This window comes from Cherax quadricarinatus, chromosome 30 (assembly GCF_038502225.1).
Source record: "Cherax quadricarinatus isolate ZL_2023a chromosome 30, ASM3850222v1, whole genome shotgun sequence".
Lineage (NCBI taxonomy): Eukaryota > Metazoa > Arthropoda > Malacostraca > Decapoda > Parastacidae > Cherax > Cherax quadricarinatus.
The window spans coordinates 4,522,018-4,544,708 of record NC_091321.1 but is presented as its reverse complement, the minus strand read 5'-3'; the positions used below and the strand labels follow the sequence as shown (position 1 = coordinate 4,544,708).

General features: G+C 44.2%; 1 protein-coding gene across 12 annotated transcripts in view; it reads left to right on the top strand.

Moving 5' to 3' along the window:
* LOC128692607 (transducin-like enhancer protein 4) overlaps positions 1–22,691 on the top strand; it is a 222,011-nt gene that overhangs the window by 167,633 nt on the left and 31,687 nt on the right. For all 12 annotated transcript variants that reach the window (XM_070089847.1, XM_070089846.1, XM_070089853.1 and 9 more), the window contains one exon: positions 21,545–21,634. In XM_070089847.1, coding sequence (XP_069945948.1) covers positions 21,545–21,634 — 90 coding nt within the window. The remainder of the gene's footprint in view (positions 1–21,544; positions 21,635–22,691) is intronic.

Sequence of the window (22,691 nt, the reverse complement as noted above, 5' to 3'; positions counted from 1 at the left end):
CCGTCGTCCATGCAAATAAGTGAAGCCCTAATGAGCGCTGCTGCTTGTTGCTATAACTGGAGCAGGGAGGGGAGGTGGGGGTTAATGAGGGGATTGTGGGAGGGAAAGTTCTGGGATCGAGGAGGGGAAGTTGTGGGAGAGAAGGGGGAAGCATTGTGAGGGAGAATGGAGTGGAAAATCGGCTGAGGGTATGAACGGGATGGGGGAAAGTTGTGTAAGAGATGGAGAGTAAAGGGGAGTGTGAATAAAGGAGGAGGGGAGCTGTGAGAGGAAAGAGGGGAGGGGGAGTTGAAGGGATGATGGGGGGTGGGAGGGTGAAGGGGATAGTGGGATTGAGTACACGAGAGTAGCTGGAGGCAGGTGGGTTACTTGGATGGCTGGGGGATGGGGGATGGGGATGGTGACAGCGTCATGGCCTCTCCACATAACAACCTCTTGAATTAACGACCACTCCAGACAAAGGCCTCTTTTTCTGAACGAGCTCTTGGCGTGTCCCCGCCGGCACGGCAGTGAAGCGTGCTGGAGCTCTTGCAGTGACTGGTCCTTTTGGAGAGCTGGAGCGCCCTCCAGCTCTCGCAGAGACTCCAGGGCGCTTCACTCGCTCCTTCACCAGCTCTCACGCTCCTCCTCCACTCCTCACATCCTCCTCCAGTATTTTGCCTCGACTCAATACTTATTATAGGACCCGGCTCAAGCACCTCGCTGATGGTGCTAAGACTTGAGACTTTCTCAACGGCGCCGCTCTTCAGGAGTACCAGTAGGGAGGGAGGACCCTGGGGCCCTCTCTGGGCCCTGTGGCTCCTGAAGGGCTAGGACCAGGGGCACACGAGTGCAGGATAGGAGTGGAACGCTATCCAAGGAATTCATTTCCAGGGTCCTCCTCCCTTCCCCCCTGTAAGTTGAGGGAGTGAGGTGCTGGAACGGAGGTTTTTGGGGGAGGGTCTTGGTGCCAGATTGATCCCCGGACGGGAAGGGGGAGGAGTGGTAACAAGAGGTCCTCAGGACTCTCCTGAAGAGACCCGTTGGAAGAGAAGCACCTGCAGACTTCAAGGAGAAGAGGGAAGAGAGGTGGGAGGGGAGACGAGTGAAGAGAGATGGGAAGGGGGACGAGTGAAGAGAGATGGAAGGTGGGACGAGGGAAGAGAGGTGGGAGGGGGGAGGGTTCAGTTGACTTCACTGGACTCTCAGCGGTGGGTTCAAGTTGGATAAATTTAGTTTTTGAAGGATATAAGAAATCACTGGTTTGGCAGTAGAGTTGTAGATAAGTGGAACAAACTCGCAGGTAGCGTCACTGAAGCGGGAACCTCGGGTAGGATTTTAAACTAGACTGGACAAGTATATGAGTGGGTGAGTCGAATTTGACTAGCGTGGATGAGTACCGGGAGTCTAAATGGAGTTTCTTCCAGGGGTCACCACCCCCGTGTCCTGGTCCATAACCAACCCTCCCAGTGGATCAGGGATTAATCAACCAGGCTGTTACTGCTGGCCGCATTCAGTCCAATGTATGAACCAAAGACCCCTTGGTCAGGAACTGATTTCAGGTATCTGTCTAGTTCCCCCTTGAATACAACCAGGAGTCTATTGGTAATCCCCCATATGCATGATGGGAAGCCGTTGAAAAGTCTTGGGCCCATGACACTTTTTTCTGTTCCCTCTTAGTGTATTCATGGCACCCCAGCTTTTAATTGGGGCAATATTGCACTGTCTGCCGAGTCTTGCTTTTGAAGGGAGTGATTTTTGCGTGTAGACTTCGGACCAGTTCCTCTAGGACTTTCCAGGTGTAAATACTAGTATCTTTCTCCCCTGCGTTCCAAGGAGTACAGGTCAAAGGACTTTCAAACGTTCCCAAAATTAGGTGGTTGCCTAAACTAATACGTATATTCTGTAAATTTGTAATTTCACCTGCCTTGAAAGGTGCTGTTAGTGTACAGCAGTATTCCAACCAAAAGAGAACAAGTGACTTAATGATGATCATCTTTGGCATGGCATCCTTTCAGCCAGCTGTAACAGCCTGGTTGATGAGGCCCTGATCCACCGGGAGGCCTAGTCATGGACCAGGCCGCGGGGGCGTTGACCGCCAGAACAACTACCAGTTAGACCATTATTCATCTCAAGGAATAATAATAATAATAATAATAATAATAATACATACATACATACTATGATAATTACACATTGAAGAGAGTTCTGCCCTCGACTATTTGTTGAAGAAATGTTACTATTGTGCCCTGGCACATGAAGGCATGTGGAGAACCCGACATGGGGTCACATCCAACATAGCAGACCCAACATGGCTGCCGCGGCTTTCGGCAGCGTGTCCGTCGGAAGTGACGTCAACCGTCCAATGGCAGAGTGGGCATTAGCCACTTCCGGTCGTTAGTGTTCGTCGGCCATTTGTGTGTAAAGCACGTGGAAGCTAGTACCCCTCCTCCCTCCCTCCTTCTCTCTCTCTCTCTCTCACACACACACACACACTCTTGTTATATTTAATAAGGTATTCCCTGAGGGTAACACCTATACTAGTTTACTTATGATCGGTCTACCTCACTTTGTGGTTTACACCTGCTTGATTTACCTCATCTTATGGTTTGTCTCTGGTTTATCTCATCTTGTGGTTTACACCTGCTTGGTTTACTTCATCTTGTGGTTTACACCTGCTTGGTTTACTTCATCTTGTGGTTTACACCTGCTTGGTTTACTTCATCTTGTGGTTTACACCTGCTTGGTTTACTTCATCTTGTGGTTTACACCTGTTTGGTTTACTTCATCTTGTGGTTTACACCTGCTTGGTTTACTTCATCTTGTGGTTTACACCTGCTTGGTTTACTTCATCTTGTGGTTTACACCTGTTTGGTTTACTTCATCTTGTGGTTTACACCTGCTTGGTTTACTTCATCTTGTGGTTTACACCCGCTTGGTTTACTTCATCTTGTGGTTTACACCTGTTTGGTTTACTTCATCTTGTGGTTTACACCTGTTTGGTTTACTTCATCTTGTGGTTTACACCTGTTTGGTTTACTTCATCTTGTGGTTTACACCTGTTTGGTTTACCTCATCTTGTGGTTTACACCTGCTTGGTTTACTTCATCTTGTGGTTTACACCTGTTTGGTTTACCTCATCTTGTGGTTTACACCTGTTTGGTTTACTTCATCTTGTGGTTTACACCTGCTTGGTTTACCTCATCTTGTGGTTTACATCTGTTTGGTTTACTTCATCTTGTGGTTTACACCTGCTTGGTTTACTTCATCTTGTGGTTTACACCTGTTTGGTTTACCTCATCTTGTGGTTTACACCTGTTTGGTTTACTTCATCTTGTGGTTTACACCTGTTTGGTTTACTTCATCTTGTGGTTTACACCTGTTTGGTTTACCTCATCTTGTGGTTTACACCTGTTTGGTTTACTTCATCTTGTGGTTTACACCTGCTTGGTTTACTTCATCTTGTGGTTTACACCTGTTTGGTTTACTTCATCTTGTGGTTTACACCTGTTTGGTTTACTTCACCTTGTTTGTTTGCTGTTCTTCCTGCCAACAATTTTGTTCTTGCAGTATTTCTGTCTCGCTATTTTATCTCTGCTTAAATTTCTTCCTGACTTTTTTTTCTTGCTGTATTTCTTATGATTTTTTTCTTTCCTGTTTTACTTCTTAGCGATTTTTTTTGTGCTTTTGTTTCTTCTATGTGATTTTCTTCATTGCGATTTTCCTTCCGTGTGACTTTCTTTCCTCGCCTGCGATTTTTCCTTAATGTATCGTGGGATCGATGTCAAACTTACAACTCCGGTGTCTCTTGGTCCACCTGTGACCTGTTTCCAGAGTTATGCTGCTCTTGGGGTCCTGTCTGGGGCACCATTAGTACATTAAGAGAAAACAGTGTGTGGGACCCAAGGCTGTTCAACAGCCTCCCACCATGCATAAAGGGAATTACCAATAGACCCCTGGCTGCCTTCAAGAGGGAACTGGACAGATATCTAAAGTCAGTAATCAATCAGCCGGGCTGTGGTTCGTACGTTGGACTATGTGCGGCCAGCAGTAACAGCCTGGTTGATCAGGTCGTGATCTACCGCTAGGCCTGGTCAAGGACCGGGCCGCGGGGGCGTTGACCTGCCCTCCAGGTAGGCCTCCCAGACAGTGGACATTATTAACTTTTCCTGGCCCCCCAGACCAGGCTTCTTGGTTGCTGGCTGGATCAATCAGTCTGTTAGTAACGTTGCTGTTAATTTTAGCATCTGGTGCAGGAGTTCATATTTCTGTTGGGACTGTTGGTGGACTCTTTGACTCCTCGTTAGGCTTCTTGTTGACCGCCGCCTGGTCAACGAGGCTGTTGGTGCTAGCGGCAGCCATCACAACCCAGCTGATCTGGCACTGACTGCGGATATTAGGAGCAAGTCCTTTCTAAAATTTTCCCCTATACATTTAAAGATATATATTTTTTCATATATGTTAATGAAAAAAATAATAATTTTGTACCAGTAGTACCTTAGAAAACTTACCAAACCTTATTATAACAAGCGCAATTTAATTTAGCCTAATCCAATTAAATATATTTTAGATAAGTTTATAATAATTTAATAATAAACAAAGACAATGAAATATATTTTTTAGTTAGGTTCAGAATGATTTTTGCGAAATTATTGCATACACAAATTTTCGCTTGCCTTATTCGGCAAGAAAAGAGTTGTTATTTAAGCCAAAATAGCAAGTTTTACCTATTTGGCAGTATACATACATACATACATACATACATACATACATATATATATATATATATATATATATATATATATATATATATATATATATATATATATATATATATATATATATATATATATATATATATATAATCACTAGTATTATTTGTTTGCTTTGTATATAAATATATTTATACGTCTTAAAAATTATAAAGAAAAGTTCACTTTAGCCTAAAAAATTATTTTTTTTTGTAATATTTTGTGCTTCTAAATGTTTTCAAAAAGTCAGATATTTACTTTGTAAGTTTGCGATTTGCTTGACATGACCAAACTAACACTCTCTCTCTCCCTGGGGACGGTGCTCCTTCACGCAGCAGAAAGACATGTGAGTAGCCCTTTTGTGAGTGTGTGTGTGTGTGTGTGTGTGTGTATTTGTCTGGAACAAGTTGGAAGACCTGAGGACTTCCACTATCAGCTCAAGAAAGTCTTAAGACGAACTCTTGAAGTTTAAGGAGTTCCACTGTCAGCTCAAGGATAACTACTGTAGTTTTTCCCGTCTACATTTTAAATTTTTTAATAATAAGCATCTTGTTCATCAACGGTAATGTAGTTATGTTGTGTTATTTGCATTAGTTGTAAGTAGTTATAAGATGGACGTTGTGTCTAGCTCACACGAGATGAACTTGTCATTTACCTCAAGATTTATGTGAACACACGAATATTTTATGAAATAAGTTCCCCATCTCTTGTACAAATCTCTCTCTCTCCACCTTCCTTGTTTTTGAACCCCTCCTCATTCTGCTACTGTTCCTGTCTTTCTATTGTGCTGGTAGAATTGCCTATCTTTTCCTATGTTTTACTGTAAATCCACGAAAAAATCGTACAAAAGACTGTAAAGGAGCATTAAACTGTAGAGTGGATGAGGCGACGCTGCTCGAGCAGTCTCCGACTGCCAACTTGATCTCTCGACTGTCAAGCTAAGTGGCAGGATTTTTATAGTTTGTTTAAATTGCGTTGTTTTTTTACGGTTTTCAGTGTTTGTTTCTGCTGGGAGTGTTAAGACGAGCGTCAAACATCGCTGGGGAAGGATAAACAGTTGAAAACTGTTGGAGTGGATCATGTCGGGAGATAGTCGGGCCGGGGGCGTTCCCATGGAGTGGGTTATATTTTCACCCAAGCCAGAGTGGTTGTTTTTTAAGGTGGGAGTGAGAGGAGGAGGAGGTGGTGGTGTGGGCATTTGAAGAGGAGCAATGGGGAAGAAAGACGACAGGAAGAAGGTAGGGAGATTGGGGTATGAGAAATAAAAAAAAAAAAGAAGGACGATTAGAGAGAATGAGGAAGTAGTGCGCATTATAACTCTTAATTATTATAATCAAAACGAAGCACTAAACCCACTAGGGTCATATAGCGCTGCTATAGCTGTTAATAATGGTGCATATCTTAACTGTTAAGTATGTTACATATTTTAACCGTGCAAGAGAACTGGCTCTGTTGTTTATATTTTCTAAGGGTATATTGTATGTCGTGATTATATCCCCTCTTTTACTTCGCTTCTCCAGGGGAAGACCTTCATTTCTTTTCTTGTAACTCATTTTCTTCACCTCAGATACCAGAGGTTACCTGCGTATAATTCTTACATAAAATAAACATTGTGTGTGTGTGTGTGTGTGTGTGTGTGTGTGTGTGTGTGTGTGTGTGTGTGTGTGTGTGTGTGTGTGTGTGTGTGCGTGTGTGTGTGTGTGTGTGTGTCTAGCTGTGTCCTGCATAGAGCGGTCTCCTGTGTATACCAGCTTGCCCATAGCTAACAAAAAAAGGCACAATATCGTGACTGGAACGATACACAAATAACCCGTACATAGAAGAGAGGAGCTTATGACAACGTTTCGATCCGACTTGGACCATTTAAAAATGGTCCAAGTCGGAACGAAACGTCGTCGTAAACTCCTCTCTCCTATGTGTGGGTTATCTATGTGTTGCCCATAGCTGCCTCCATCCCTAGCTGGCAAGTAAGTTTACCTCGTGTCACTTGCAGTTGCTTTATTACTGCCCCGTTTAAACCTCACAAGAAGTATAATACTGCCAGGAATAAAGTCAGTGTCGTGGGTGGAACAACTCACACTTACCCAAAATTTATAGAGAACTATAGACGAAGTTTAGGTCCTCCCACTCCCTCTAATATCGTTAAAAGCTTTCTCTACAAATTTATAGTAAAAATAATGCTGAACAATGAAGATTAAAGATTCCTTATTTCAGCATGATAAAAAGTTTGTACAAAGATAGGTGACATTTAGGTGTACATGCAGAAAGCACTTTAGTATGCAGAGCATTTCGGGCAGTAGCATGCAGAACATTAGTATTGTTAGAGAAATAGACAGACTTACCACAGCGGTGCGCATCAAGAGCCTTGATGCAGATGCAAGACTCTCTTTGTGAATAACATCACTGGCCGCACTGCATCGCAAGGCGTTCTACCCTACACCTGAATACTTCCAGCACGTACTGGAGTTGTCTTACACGGGATGTAACTTCCAGCAGGTACTGGAGTTATCTTACACGGGATGTAACTTTCAACAGGTACTGGAGTTATATTACACAGGATGTAACTTCCAGCAGGTACTGGAGTTATCTTACACGGGATGTAACTTTCAACAGGTACTGGAGTTATATTACACAGGATGTAACTTCCAGCAGGTACTGGAGTTATCTTACACGGGATGTAACTTCCAGCAGGTACTGGAGTTATCTTACACGGGATGTAACTTCCAGCAGGTACTGGAGTTATCTTACACGGGATGTAACTTTCAACAGGTACTGGAGTTATATTACACAGGATGTAACTTCCAGCAGGTACTGGAGTTATCTTACACGGGATGTAACTTCCAGCAGGTACTGGAGTTATCTTACACGGGATGTAACTTCCAGCAGGTACTGGAGTTGTCTTACACGGGATGTAACTTCCAGCAGGTACTGGAGTTATCTTACACGGGATGTAACTTTCAACAGGTACTGGAGTTATATTACACAGGATGTAACTTCCAGCAGGTACTGGAGTTATCTTACACGGGATGTAACTTCCAGCAGGTACTGGAGTTATCTTACACGGGATGTAACTTCCAGCAGGTACTGGAGTTGTCTTACACGGGATGTAACTTCCAGCAGGTACTGGAGTTATCTTACACGGGATGTAACTTTCAACAGGTACTGGAGTTATATTACACAGGATGTAACTTCCAGCAGGTACTGGAGTTATCTTACACGGGATGTAACTTCCAGCAGGTACTGGAGTTATCTTACACGGGATGTAACTTCCAGCAGGTACTGGAGTTATATTACACAGGATGTAACTTCCAGCAGGTACTGGAGTTATCTTACACGGGATGTAACTTCCAGCAGGTACTGGAGTTATATTACACAGGATGTAACTTCCAGCAGGTACTGGAGTTATCTTATATGGGATGTAACTTCCAGCATGTATTGGAGTTATCTTACACGGGATGTAACTTCCAGTAGGTACTGGAATTATCTTATGTGGAGTGTAACTTCCAGCAGTTACTGGAGTTATCTTACACGGGATGTAACTTCCAGTAGGTACTGAGTTATCTTATATGGGATGTAACTTCCAGCAGGTACTGGAGTTATGTTACAAGGGATGTAAATTCCAGCAGGTACTAGAGTTATCTTACACGGGATGTGGCTTCCAGCAGGTACTGGAGTTATCTTATTCGGGATGTAACTTCCAGCAGGTACTGGAGTTTTTTCACATTTTCCCTCTGGATACCACCTGCAACATCTTTATACCCCAGGAGCACCTGGGGTATAAAGATCTTTACCCGTATGTTTCCTCGTTCCTGACGAAGGGGTTGTAGGAAGGAGGGCAGGGGTTGCAGGTGTAGGGAGGGGTTGTAGGAGAAGGGAGGGTTTGTAGGAGAGAATGGGATTGTAGGAAGGAGAGGTGGGTTGTAGGAGGGAGTGGAGGGGTTGTAGTAGGAGGGAGGGGTTGCAAAAGGGAGAGAGGGAGAGGATGTTAAAGCTCTTTGCGGAAGGCTGACACTCCAGCAAGATTTATGTCTTTGGAGTTTCGTTCTTGACTCCATTTTTTCCCCACGCTGTGTTGGGTAGTGTTGAATGTATTACTGGTCGTGGGCGGCTTCTAGCGCGTGTTGTGATACATCCTTCAGTATCTTGACGTGTCCTCCTCCTCATCATCGTCTGCTTTTTCTTCTTCTCTCTGGCAGTGTTATTTACTCGGTGTTCAGTTCGTTACACTCTTTCCTTGGTTGGATTTTATGTGGAGGGGAAGACTAGACAGGGTGTGTAGGTTGTATCTGGATCTCTCCCGTGTAACCTCATCTACCTTCACAGTAAACAAGTTTGCATTTGTCGCGTGCTGTCCCTGGTTTTTCTTTCCCCTTTATAATCCTCTTCTTAATCATTTAAGAACGTGTCGACTCGTGTTCCACAACAAGCACTCATTGGGTCAATGTTTCGCTCTGTGTAGACCGAAAAGTTGTTTCAATAAATTATTTTTTTTTCTGCTACGTGTGTCGCCTTTCTCCAGTATTGTCGGCAGCACGCTGTTTGGTTCCTAATTACATTTTAATGCCCTAACATGTTGACCGAGGCAGGCAGGAGACAAGCCTGGCCCAGCGCCGGGCTGCGGGAGTTGAAAAAACTTTCACAAACCCGTCAAAGGTATATCGGTAAAGTACGTGTGTTGGAGAAGACATCGGAAGAGTTCCTTTACTTATCTGACTACCAAGTGATTCACACTGGGAAGTAATACGGGGGGAGGGGAAGGGGGTTTCAGTCCACTGCCAACCATCATCAAGTCGCGAGTATGACAAATCCATCTAGTGGCTTTTGTTAGTATCCTGCGCGACTTTACTGGAAATCTTAAAACTTGTTGTTCTCATGGCCAGTGCGTGGGAGGCGGTCTCCACCCTCTCTCTCCGTCTCACATTAGTAATATCTGTTGTTGTTACTGTTCCTGTTGTTACTGTACTTAAATAACAACAAAAGGCACAATACCGTGACTGGAACGATACACAAATAACCCGCACATAAAAGAGAGAAGCTTACGACGACGTTTCGGTCCGACTTGGACCATTTACAAAGTCATTTGTGTATTGTTATTGTACTTTTTGTTACCGTACCTCTTATTACTGTACCTCTTATTATTGTACTTGTAGTCACTTCTGGAGGTCACCGCCACCGCGAGATATGAGTGATAAGACAGATGGGTCTTCCGTAACGATGGCATTCGACAATATCCTCATTTAACGTCGTCAATTTTCTTGTGAAAATCCCGCCGTCACTTCTTTAACGTTTTCCTGTGATTTGACAAACACCATTATTTTTATTTCATGTTTTGCTAGATTAGGTAACGTTAAATTAGGTTACATACACTACTAGAAGACTTTTTAACTAGAAATAAGTGAACTAATAATGACGGAGGCGAATCGTCTGGCAGCGCAGTGTCTAAGCTTAATTAGGAAGAGTTATTTTTACTTATATCGTTTGTGGTGCGAGAACTGGATCTTTTCCCTGTGCCACCATAGTGCCAGCGACTACCCATCCTCCAGGTGTCTCTCTCACCTGCGTTCCAAGCAGTGCAGCTCAAGCATCTCAGGGAGGAAAGATACATCATAATCTACACCTGGAAAATCCTGGAGGGACTGATCCCAAACCTGCTCACTAAAACTACTCCATAAAAAATAAAAGGCTTAGCAGATGGTGCAAAGTAACTCCGAAATAACCAGTAAGTCTAAGGGAACCATGACTCTTTAACACGCTTCCTGGAAATAGTGGTAACCAGATGGCATTAAGGTTGACATGACTGCCACTGATGTCATGTCTTTCTTTCCCCGCTGAGAGTTCAAGATGAATAATGAGCAGGAAGCTCAAGAGATGACTATGTTGCAAGCAGCACGGTTGAGAGAGCAAGCAACACTTCCCCCACTCAACACTAACACACACAGTGCTTATAGTTCTAGTGTGTGTGTGTGTGTTCACCTAATCGTGGGTGCAGGGTTCGATTCATAGCTCCTGGACCCGCCTCTTCACTGGTCGCCAGGGATACAAAGACGGATAAACACACACACACACGACATGACGGAAGGAATAGACTCCGAAGTGTCCCTGTTTGCAGATTATGTGAAGTTGATGAAAAGAATTCAATCGGACAAGGACCAGGCAGAACTACAAAGGGATCTGAACAGGCTGCAGGCCTGGTCCAGCAAGTGGCTCCTGGAGTTCAACCCCACCAAGTGCAAATTCATGAAGATTGGGGAAGGGCAAAGAAGACCGCAGACGGAGTACAGTCTAGGGGGCTAAAGACTACAAACCTCACTCGAGGAAAAGGATCTTGGGGCGAGTATAACACCGGGCACATCTCCTGAGGCGCACATCAACCAAATAACTGCTGCAGCATATGGGCGCCTAGCAAACCTAAGAACAGCATTCCTACATCTTAAAAAGGAATCGTTCAGGACCCTGTACTCTGTGTACGTTAGACCCATATTGGAGTATGCGGCACCAGTTTGGAACCCACACCTAGCCAAGCACGTAAGGAAACTAGAGAAAGTGCAAAGATTTGCAACACGACTAGTCCCTGAGCTAAGGGGTATGTCCTACGAGGAGAGGTTAAGGGGGATCGACCTGACGACACTGGAAGTCAGGAGAGATAGGGCCGATATGATAACGACATATAAAATACCGAGAGGAATCGACAAGGTCGACAGAGACAGGATGTTCCAGAGATGGGACACAGCAACAAGGGGTCACAGTTGGAAGTTGAAGACTCATATGAATCACAGGGATGTTAGGAAGTATTTCTTCAGTCACAGAGTTGCCAGGAAGTTGAATAGTCAGGGAAGTGATGTAGTGGAGAAAGGATCCATACATAGCTTTAAGAAGAGGTATGATAAAGCTCATGGAGCAGGAAGAGTGACCTAGTAGCGGCCAGTGAAGAGATGGGGCTAGACCCCTGCAACCACAACTAGGTGAGAGAGAGAGAGAGAGAGAGAGAGAGAGAGAGAGAGAGAGAGAGAGAGAGAGAGAGAGAGAGAGAGAGTACACCGTTTATTAGGTGACAGTGGAAGTGCAGATGGGCATTTAGCATCTAGTGTTAGTGACGGGAGGGGAAACAGGGTGAGACTCTTAAAAAGGTAGGAGGGGGATGGATTGGTGGAGGCAGTGAGAAGAGTGGAGAAAGAGATGGTGAGGGGTGCAGGGAGAGAACACCAGAGAGACAAGATCCACTGTCTCCAACTGTACTTGTCACTAAAACTGGAAGGTATTTGCTCCCGCCACCTCATCAAAACTACCCCCTTCCCTTGCTGACTCCCCTTTCCCCCTGAAGCCTACTTGTAGTCTATTCAGGAGAGAGGGGAGAAGTAGTTATCGCCCCCGCGACCCAGTCCCAGGTCAGTGAACTTGCTGATATCTCCGTGACTCAAATCTCTAACTTCTCTTCCATCTCCCTGGACCCTCCTGGCGCCCGTCTTTCAAACAGTCCTATCACGCCTGTCTGTTATATCACGATCTTTGTATCCTTAACTGTCTTATCACCCAATCTGTGTCACTGTCTGTCCTGTCACGCAATCTGTGTCACTGTCTCACCCATCACGCCCTCTGTGTCCCTGTGTGTCTTCTGTCATGCCCCTTGTGTCACTGTTCTGTCATGCCCTCTGTCCGTCTGTCCCTCTTAGTATCTTGTACGTGGCATTTGATCCCCATACTCTCCCCCGAGGCTGGCAATGATGCAGTTTGATGTCTTGTGGTGTCTGGGTTGTTACACCAATGCCTCGCTCCCAACCCCTTCTTACCCACAATCTCTTCCATCCCCTGCCCACTCGGTGGACGAGTAGCCAACATTATCAGTGCCGGTGAAAGTGAAATAAGTGCCACTAACAACGTTGGGTGCCACCAACAACGCTGGGTGTCACTGACAACGTTGGGTGCCACTAAAAACTCTGGATGTCAATAACAACGTTGGGTGTTACTAAAAACTCTGGATGTCAATAACAACGTTGGGTGTCACTAAAAACTCTGGATGTCAATAACAACGTTGGGTGTCACTAAAAACTCTGGATGTCAATAACAACGTTGGGTGTTACTAAAAACTCTGGATGTCAATAACAACGTTGGGCGTTACTAAAAACTCTGGATGTCACTAACAATGCTGAGTGCCACCAGTGTATATATATATATATATATATATATATATATATATATATATATATATATATATATATATATATATATATATATATATATATATATATATATATATATATATATATATATATATATATATATATATATGTCGTGCCGAATAGGCAGAACTTGCCGTCTTAGCTTAAATAGCAACACTCATCTTGCCACATAGGGCAAGTGAAAATTTGTGTATGCGATAATTTCGCCAAAATCATTCTGAACCTAACGAAAAAAATATATTTCACTGTGTTTGTATAGTATTAAATTATTGTAAACAAATCTAAAATATATTTATTTGGGTTAGGCTAAAATAAATTGTTGTTGTTATAATAAGGTTAGGTAAGTTTTCTAAGTTCCATTTGGTGCAAAATTATAAATTTTTACATCAACATTAATGAAAAAAATATATCTTTAAACGTATAAGAGAAAATTTTAGAAAGGACTTAATTTTAAATGAGTTCTTGCTAATTGACCAGTTTTACATATTCGGCACGACATATATATATATATATATATATATATATATATATATATATATATATATATATATATATATATATATATATATATATATATAATTATTGTACCCACGAACGAATGGTATTGATCAGTAACAACATGCGACTAGCCAAGGAGTCGAACCCATGCTGCTTCGACCCGCCTCGTGGTAAGCAAAAACTCATGACGCTCTAGTCCACGGAACCACACAATCCTCAAGATAACGGGTACAACACCTAGTTTGGCTGGATGTGTCATTCTTGAGGACTGTGTGGTTCCGTCCACTAGAGTGTCATGAGTTTTCGCTCACCATGAGGCGGGCCAAAGCAGCGTGGGTTCGACTCCTTGGCTAGTCGCATTGTTGTTACTAGAAGCACCCAGCGTGCTACTAGCAGCGTTCCCTCATCCCTCCCCCACCCATCACCAACCCCCACCCAAAAAAACCTACCCACCCTTCAAACTTCGCAACCCACCCCATTAACCCGCCTCCACCCATCATCCGCCCTCATCATGTCGTGGGTAATCTCACACTTCCAGCTGTAATTCCAGCCAGTCAACTTCTCTGAGCTGACAGTGATATCCTGTGAGGGAGGGAGGGAGGTGATGGGGTAACGGAGGAAGGAGAGAGAGAGTCAGAGTGAGGGAGGGAGTGGGAGTGAATGGTTACCTTTCTCACTGTGCTGATGTTATCTGTGGGAATGAGAGAGAGAGTGGAGTTAGGGAGAAAGATGAGAGAGATGAGGGAGGAAAGGAGATGGGGCGAAAGAGGAAATGAGAGATGGGGAGAAAGAGGGAGGAAAGGAGAGATGGAGAGAAAGAGGGAGGAAAGGAGAGATGGGGAGAAAGAAGGTAGGAATTAGAGACGAGAGTAAGGGAAGGAGTTAGGTAGGTAAGGAGAGAGAGAGAGAGAGAGAGAGAGAGAGAGAGAGAGAGAGAGAGAGAGAGAGAGAGAGAGAGAGAGAGAGAGAGAGAGAGAGAGAGAGAGAGAGAGAGAGGGAGAGAGAGATAAAAGAGTAAAAAAAAATTCTCCACAGGAGTGAATTAAGAAAAAAAGAGTGTGAGAGAGGGAGAGAACGCGTGAGGGAGATAAGGGAGAGAGTCAGCAGCCCCCAAACTACACACCATCACCAACACCACCAACTACACACCATCACCATAACCAGTACTCACCATCACCAACACTACTAGCACTCACCATCACCAACACCACCAGCATTCACCATCATAATCATCTTAACTGGTATAATAGGGGTCAGGGACCATCCCTTTCCCAACTGATAACCGTGAGTGAAAAACATTACGTTTGCACACATTATTATGAATAGTACTAAATGGAAAGACAAATCTTGACGTTTTATGATATTTTAACGTTTTTTCTTTTTGATGTTTCTGAAGGTTATTTTGGAAATCTCAGGATTTTGCTTTAAACAAACACTATCTTGTGATTGGCGAGATGTAAACAGCATTTACTGCCGCACGCTTGACCGCCAATATGGCGCACGCTCATCCTGTTATGCCACGTGCAAACAATATAAACTGTACTTACCTAGTTGTACTCACCTAGTTGTGGTTGCAGGGGTCGATTCATAGCTCCTGGCCCAGCCTCTTCACTGGTCGCTACTGGGTCACTCTCCCTGAACCATGAGCTTTATCATATCTCTGCTTAAAGCTATGTATGGATCCTGCCTCCACTACATCACTTCCCAAACTATTGCACTTCCTGACTACTCTGTGGCTGAAGAAATACTTCCTAACATCCCTGTGATTCATCTGTGTTTTCAACTTCCAACTGTGTCCCTTTGTTACTGTTTCCTATCTCTGGAACATCCCGTCTTTGTGTGTGTGTGTGTGTGTGTGTGTGTGTGTGTGTGTGTGTGTGTACTAACCTAATTGTGGTTGCAGGGGTCGATACTCAGCTCCTGGCCCCGCCTCTTCACTGGTCGGTACTAGGTCCTCTCTCTGCTCCCCGAGCTTTGTCATACCTCGTCTAAAAGCTATGTATGGTTCCTGCCTCCACTACATCACATGATAGGCTATTCCACTTCCTGACGACTCTATGACTGAAGAAATACTTCCTAACATCCCTCTGACTCGTCTGAATCTTCAGCTTCCAATTGTGACCTCTTGTTTCTGTGTCCCCTCTCTGGAACAACCTGTCTCTGTCTACCTTATCTATTCCACGCAGTATTTTGTATGTCGTTATCATGTCTTCCCTGACCCGCCTGTCCTCCAATGTCGTCAGTCCGATTTCCCTCAACCTTCTTCGTAGGACATACCCCTGAGCTCCGGAACTATCCTTGTTGCAAACCTTTGCACTTTCTCTAATTTCTTGACGTGTTTGACCAGGTGTGGGTTCCAAACTGGTGCTTCATACTCCAGTATGAGCCGGATGTACGCAGTGTACAGTGTCTTGAACGATTCCTTACTAAGGTATCGGAACGCTATTCTCAAGTTTGCCAGGCGCCCATATGCTGCAGCAGTTATCTGGTTGATGTGTGCCTTCAGAGACATGCTCGGTGTTATGGTCACCCCAAGATCTTTCTCCTTGAGCGAGGTTTGCAGTCCTTGGCCACCTAGTCTATACTCTGTCTCCGGTCTTCTCTGCCCTTCTCCAATCTTCATGACTGCATTTGGCAGGGTTCAATTCAAGAAGCCACTTGCTGGACCACCTGTCCAGCCTGTCCAGGTCTCTTTGAAGTCCTGCCTGGTCCTCATCTGATTTAATTCTCCTCATTAACTTCACATCATCTGCGAACAGGAACACCTCTGAGTCTATCCCTTCCATCAAGTCATTCATATATACCAGAAATAGCACTGGTCCTAGGACCGACCCCTGTGGGACCCCGCTCGTCACAGGTACCCACTGTGATACCTCATCCAGTACCATGACTCGTTGTTGCCTCCCTGTCAGATATTCTCTGATCCATTGCAGTGTGTGTGTGTGTGTGTGTGTGTGTGTGTGTGTGTGTGTGTGTGTGTGTGTGTGTGTGTGTGTGTGTGTGTGTGTGTGTGTGTGTGTGTGTGTTTTACAGACATACGTATACAGGTGTATGAATGTAGAGGATGCGTAGTATCAGGAGGTATCCGCTCTCACTGATAGTAACAGGCTTAGTGTGACAGCCAGGGTAAACACCGAGGAGGGGGGGGGGGTTGGAGGACGGTGAGGAGGTGAGATTGTGCAGGGAGGGGGGAAGAAAATGAGGGGCGGGTGAAGGAAGAGGGAACGAAGCTGGGAAGGGTGGAGGGAATGAGGGAAAGGAAGGGAGAAAGAAGGTGGAGAGAATGAGACTGGGAGGTAGTGGAAAGAATGAGGGGGGAGAGGGTATGGATGGAATTAACTCCGGGGGGGGAAGGGAAGGATATGTTTGGGAAACCTCACTCAGGAGCACGAGGCTGGAGTTATCACAAATTACTCTGAGGGAGGGAGCCTGTCTGTCTGTCTGTCTCTCTCTCTCTCTCTCTCTCTCTCTCTCTCTCTCTCTCTCTCTCATTTTCAGATCAGGTCAAGCCAAAACGAGTGGGAAATAATGTTACTTTCCGATCCATTTACTGAAGATTGGTCCATTCAGGGAAGCAGGGACGGGGAGATGTGAGGGATGGGGTGGGGATATATAAGGGATGGAGAGATGTGAGAAACGGAGACGTGAAGGACGGGGAGAGATGTGAGCAGAGCGATGATTTTCATTGTGTACCAATTACTGTTTCTCGTATATTTAATCTCCCCTGCTATCTCTCTCTGGTCAGTGTTCCACTTGTTACTACCCTCCATCTCCCTACTACCGACCCTCCCTCACATGCCGCTGCCCCCTCCATCCCTCGTCACTTCCCTCCCCTCCCTGCAGAGGCTGCAGTGCGGGCACAATAAATTGGCACTAACGAGGAGCAAGAGACGACGGGAAGCTCATCTCCTTTCCCGTATTTCACTCTCATTTGAATATTGGTTGTCAACTGCAGCTTGCTGCTGCTGCTGCTGCTGCTGCTGCTATTGTGGTAAGGGAAGACCATCGAGAGCAGCAGGGAGAAAAAGCGGTGGTGGGAGCAAGAGGAGGGAGATAAATGGAGAAAGGGTGGATGGAAGACACAGAGCACGAAGGACAGAAAGTGTGGTTATAGGGATGGAGTTAATGGGAAACACTGAGAGTTCAAGAGTGTAAAACATTTACCAGACTTCCATTTCATGCTCACCCTTACCTTTGATGAGTATCGAGAGTTTCTCTACTCCCGGAGGCCGGTCAGGACACTTGTAAGTCCGTGATTCTCACTTCTACTAATTTTCTAGTGAAATGAACCATTAATTTAATACATAGAATTTCCCTGTAAAAGTCAAATTAAAAAAAATAGATATAACATTAGAATCGGAGATTGTTTTTATTCAGAACATAAAAAATACAGCATGTTTACAGAAAAAAATATATTACAAAAGATACAGGGAAATTTGTTCTAGAAGAGGGCCGCGGAGCGCGGTTCTTCCCCCTCCAACGAAATCGACTCCAGGTAAACGAAAGCAACTCGTAATGAAAGTTAATGTTGGATGCTGGAAGAAGTAGCGAGACCAGAGGAGGTATACTGGAAGAACAGAAGAGATACCACACTGGAAGACCAGAGGAGATATCACACTGGAAGACCAGAGGAGATACCACACTGGAAGACCAGAGGAGATATCACACTGGAAGAACAGAGGAGATATCACACTGGAAGACCAGAGGAGATATCACACTGGAAGAACAGAGGAGATATCACACTGGAAGAACAGAGGAGATATCACACTGGAAGAACAGAGGAGATATCACACTGGAAGACCAGAGGAGATATCACACTGGAAGAACAGAGGAGATATCACACTGGAAGAACAGAGGAGATATCACACTGGAAGTACAGAAGAGATATCACACTGGAAGAACAGAGGAGATATCACACTGGAAGAACAGAGGAGATATCACACTGGAAGACCAGAGGAGATATCACACTGGAAGACCAGAGGAGATATCACACTGGAAGACCAGAGGAGATATCACACTGGAAGACCAGAGGAGATATCACACTGGAAGACCAGAGGAGATATCACACTGGGTTTTGAAAGAGTCTGCTCATTATTATTATTATAATCAAGAGGGAGCGCTAAAGAGTCTGCTCAGCTAGCCACTCCAGATTTTTCTTGGGATTTAATTACCACAAAGTTATCTTTTGAGACGCATCGAAAATGGATTTTTAAAATTTTTTTTTTTTGTCGAAAAACGGTGAGGAGAGAGTTCCTCAAAAGATTTAAAGTTACTGCAGGAACGTTGCTTAAACACTGCTTGCTTATCTTCCTGTCTGTCTCTCTTCGTTCCTCCTTCCTTCCCCTCCTTTCCCACTTTTCCTCTCTTCTTTCTGCAAAGTATATCCTTCTTGTCTACCACTTTACCTTGTCTGTCTCTCTTCGTCTCGTTTCTCCCTCCCCTCTTACCTTCCGCACGGAGCTTCCCCTCACAGCGTTGTAATGTGTGGAAAGTAGAATCACAGACTCCCCACTTACACCTGCGACAGACAAATGCATTCACCTCATCCAGGATTAATAGGCTTTTGAAACGTGAGAGGGAGAGAGAGAGAGGGAGGGAGGGAGGCAAAGAGGAAAGGGAGGGAAGAAGGGAATTAAGAGCAGAAGAACTGAGAGAAAGGGAGGGAGGAAGGGTGTGTTAGGAGGGAGTTCTAGTAAAGAGTATATGTATGGTCAAAGGTCAGAGTAGACGCCCTGGACACTGTCCTTCAACAGCGATTGTTGATCACTGTTCCTGGATGATACATACAGGGATTAGGAATGTCCTAACTTTATATTAATCGTGTGTCACTTGCAGGCAACCTCATGCTAAGTGGACACGTGACTTAACCTGTTTGGGACTAATTGCCCACTTATCACTGGTCTAATAGGGGCTCGTCTGAGATTTTGTGACAAGCCCTCAGCAGATTGCTGCAGTCTCCGTAGGGAAGACGGGTGCTAGAAATTCAGACTTAACTTGGTTCTTGTAATGTTGAGCCGTTTGTCACTATCATGTTACTTGTACACTATACTGTGGGTCCTGCTATCAATAGCTTATCAAAAGATGCGCCGTCCTTTTCTCGAGGGTTCACGGGACGTCGTACTTCCTGTACGTTGTTTAAGCACGTCTGAAAGCTGTCCTTGCATCCACTAAAAATTCAACAATTCTATCATGTACACTAGCGTACTTGTCTATACTCTTAGTTTGCTGCACACGCTACTAGTCTTTGAGCTTGTAGCTCGTAGACGTTGAGTGTTACCCACTTACTAATTTCACAAACACTCGTTCATGATTATTCACTCGCAAGCAGTCTTTTTTATGTTCACGCTTAATGTTTCACAGTAGAAAGTAAGTGGCAATACGTTCTCATAGCCAGGGTGACGGAATCTGCGTCTCAACATAACCTGACCACTTCGGTTTGCTCCTGTCAACTGTTTCTTATCCTCAAAGCAGGTGTAAATAAAAACACTTGCCAGTGTTATATCATCTTTTGCGGATGATACTGAATTAAGCATGGAAATCACCTCGTAGAAGACACGGAAAAAAAAGTAAGATAGAAGGAAAATTTTCCAGTGGGAAGTGGAGAACATGACGTTTAATGGTGATAAGTTTCAACTGCTTAGATATGGAAAGAATGAAAAACTCAAGACATTGTATACGAACCCCATAAGGAACATGTGAAAGACCTTGGAATAATGATGTCAGCCGGCCTTTCTTTCAATGAGCACAATAAGGCAATGTTAGGACAGCTAGGAAAATAGCGGGGCGGATAATACGAACTTTCAAAACAAGGGATGTAGGGCAAATGGCGACCCAGTGATCTCTCGCCTTGAGTATTGTTCAGTGTTGACGGCCACTGAACGGCCGTAAATGATCCCTGTATCTGGAACAGATACAGAAATCATTTACGGTCCACATAGTGCTAATAAAGCATTTAAATTACGCCTCAAAGTCCTAAATATGTATTCACTGGGGCGGAGGAGAGCTACATGATAATATATACAGGAAAGGTACTTGAGGGCCTGTTCCTTAATGTGTACACTGCGTGAACTACATACTAAAATGAGATATATGGGTGAATGTGTCAAATAAAATAAACCCAGTGAAAAGCAGGGGCACAGTGGGCACAATAAGAGAACATTGTATAAGCATCTGTGCCCCCACACTATTTAACACTGCCACAAAATATAGGAAACACTGCTGGAACAGCAGTGTTTTCTATAAGTTTTCAAGAGGAAATTGGACATGTATCTCTGCCAAGTGCCAGATCAACTAGGTTGTGATGGATGTGTCCGCCAGCGGGCAGCCAGCAGTAACAGCCTGGCTGATCAGGTGAACACTAGGCAAATGTGACTAAGTGCTGGGCTGCGAGAATAAGAAGTAGAAAAACTCTCGAAACCCTTTAAAGGTATAACGACAATAAAGGCAGAGAGATTTAAGAGATAGAACAGGAGGCCTGGTCTGTAACCAGGCCACGGGGGGTAGTGACCCCCCAGTATTGTTTACATGTCTACGGAATCACTATTCTTTGCTCCTTGAATGTGAGATCGTCTTCCATTATCACTCCCAGGTCTCTCACGTTTGACTTACGTTTTATCGAGTGTTTTGAAATCTGCCCTCATTGAACACCATATTGTTATCACTGGAAAACTGTTTATACGGGCTTGGAGGCGCACCGTGTCTTATGTGGATGTTACTTTCATACAGATTCGAGTATCGTATCTTTCTCTCTCTTTACCTAACTCGTTCTCTTACTCTCGTCTCTAATTCCCTCCCACTGTCTCTCGCACACACAATTATATCTATATATATATATATATATATATATATATATATATATATATATATATATATATATATATATATATATATATATATAATCGTATGTATGTATACATCTCTTTTGCCTTTCTCTCTGATAAATGAGATAGATATCTTTATAAAAGGAGTCATTTTTCCTGTGTACTAGACAGGCAATATATCTCTTTCCCTCCCCCCTCCCCACGCACACAGATGCAGCATCTCACCCCATCTCTCTCTCTCTCTCTCTCCACACACACACACACACACACACACACACACACAAGCAGCATCTCACCCCATCTCTCTCTCTCCCCACAGAGAAGCAGCATCTCTCCTAGCGCTGGAGATAAGTACCGGGGTCGCTCTCCGGAACCTGAACCCAAGAAGATCAAGAGAGAAGATGGCCACGTGAGTACCTAGCCCCTAGTACCTAGTTCCTAGTACCTCGCTCCTAGTACCTAGCTGTTTGTACGCATCTCTTTGTTCCTAGTACCTTGCTTCTAATATCTAGCTCTTAGAATCTAAATCTTTGTTCCTAGTACCTAACTCCTAGACTCTAGCTACTTATTCCCAGTATCTAATTCCTTGCTCTTTGATCCTAATACCTAGTCCCTAGTACTTGGTTTCTTGTTCCTAGCACCTAGCTCTTTGTTCCTAGTACCCAGTTCTTTGTTTCTATGACTTCGTTTCTTGTTCTTAGTAAACTCCTGGTACCGTACTTCAAGTACCTAGCTAACTGTTCCTGGTACTTAGCTCTGTTAGTAGTACCTAACTCCTAGTAACTATCATTGTTCCTTGTATTGACTCTTCGTTCCTAGTGCTTTTTTCCCAGCACCCTGTTCCTAGTTTATAGTACCTTGTTACTAGTATCTTATTCCTAACATTTCGTTAGTAGTACCTAGTGCCTTTTTCCTAGTACGTTGTTCCTAGTACCTTATCTGGTCTTCTGATACCTTGTCTAATTTTCTAGCCCACTGATATCCTGGTACCCTTGTCTGGTATCTTCTAGCACACTGATATCCTAGTACCCTTGTCTGGTATCTTCTAGCACACTGATAAACTAGTACCCTTATTTGGTATCTTTTAGCACACTGATATCCTAGTACCCTTGTCTGGTATCTTCTAGCTCACTGATAAACTAGTACCCTTGTCTGGTATCTTCTAGCACACTGATATCCTAGTACCCTTGTCTGGTATCTTCTAGCTCACTGATATCCTAGTACCCTTGTCTGGTATCTTCTAGCACACTGATATCCTAGTACCCTTGTCTGGTATCTTCTAGCACACTGATATCCAGATATCAAGTACCCTTGTCTGGTATCTTTTGGTTGCTTCACTTCTCCCCTGGTACCTCACCTGCTCCTGGTACTTGGCAGCTTCTTTAATAGCTTAACGGATCCTCTGGTAACTTTAGTTGCGTCCCCGTCCTAGTGCCTCACTGGTCCTCCTAGTACCCGTCTCCTAG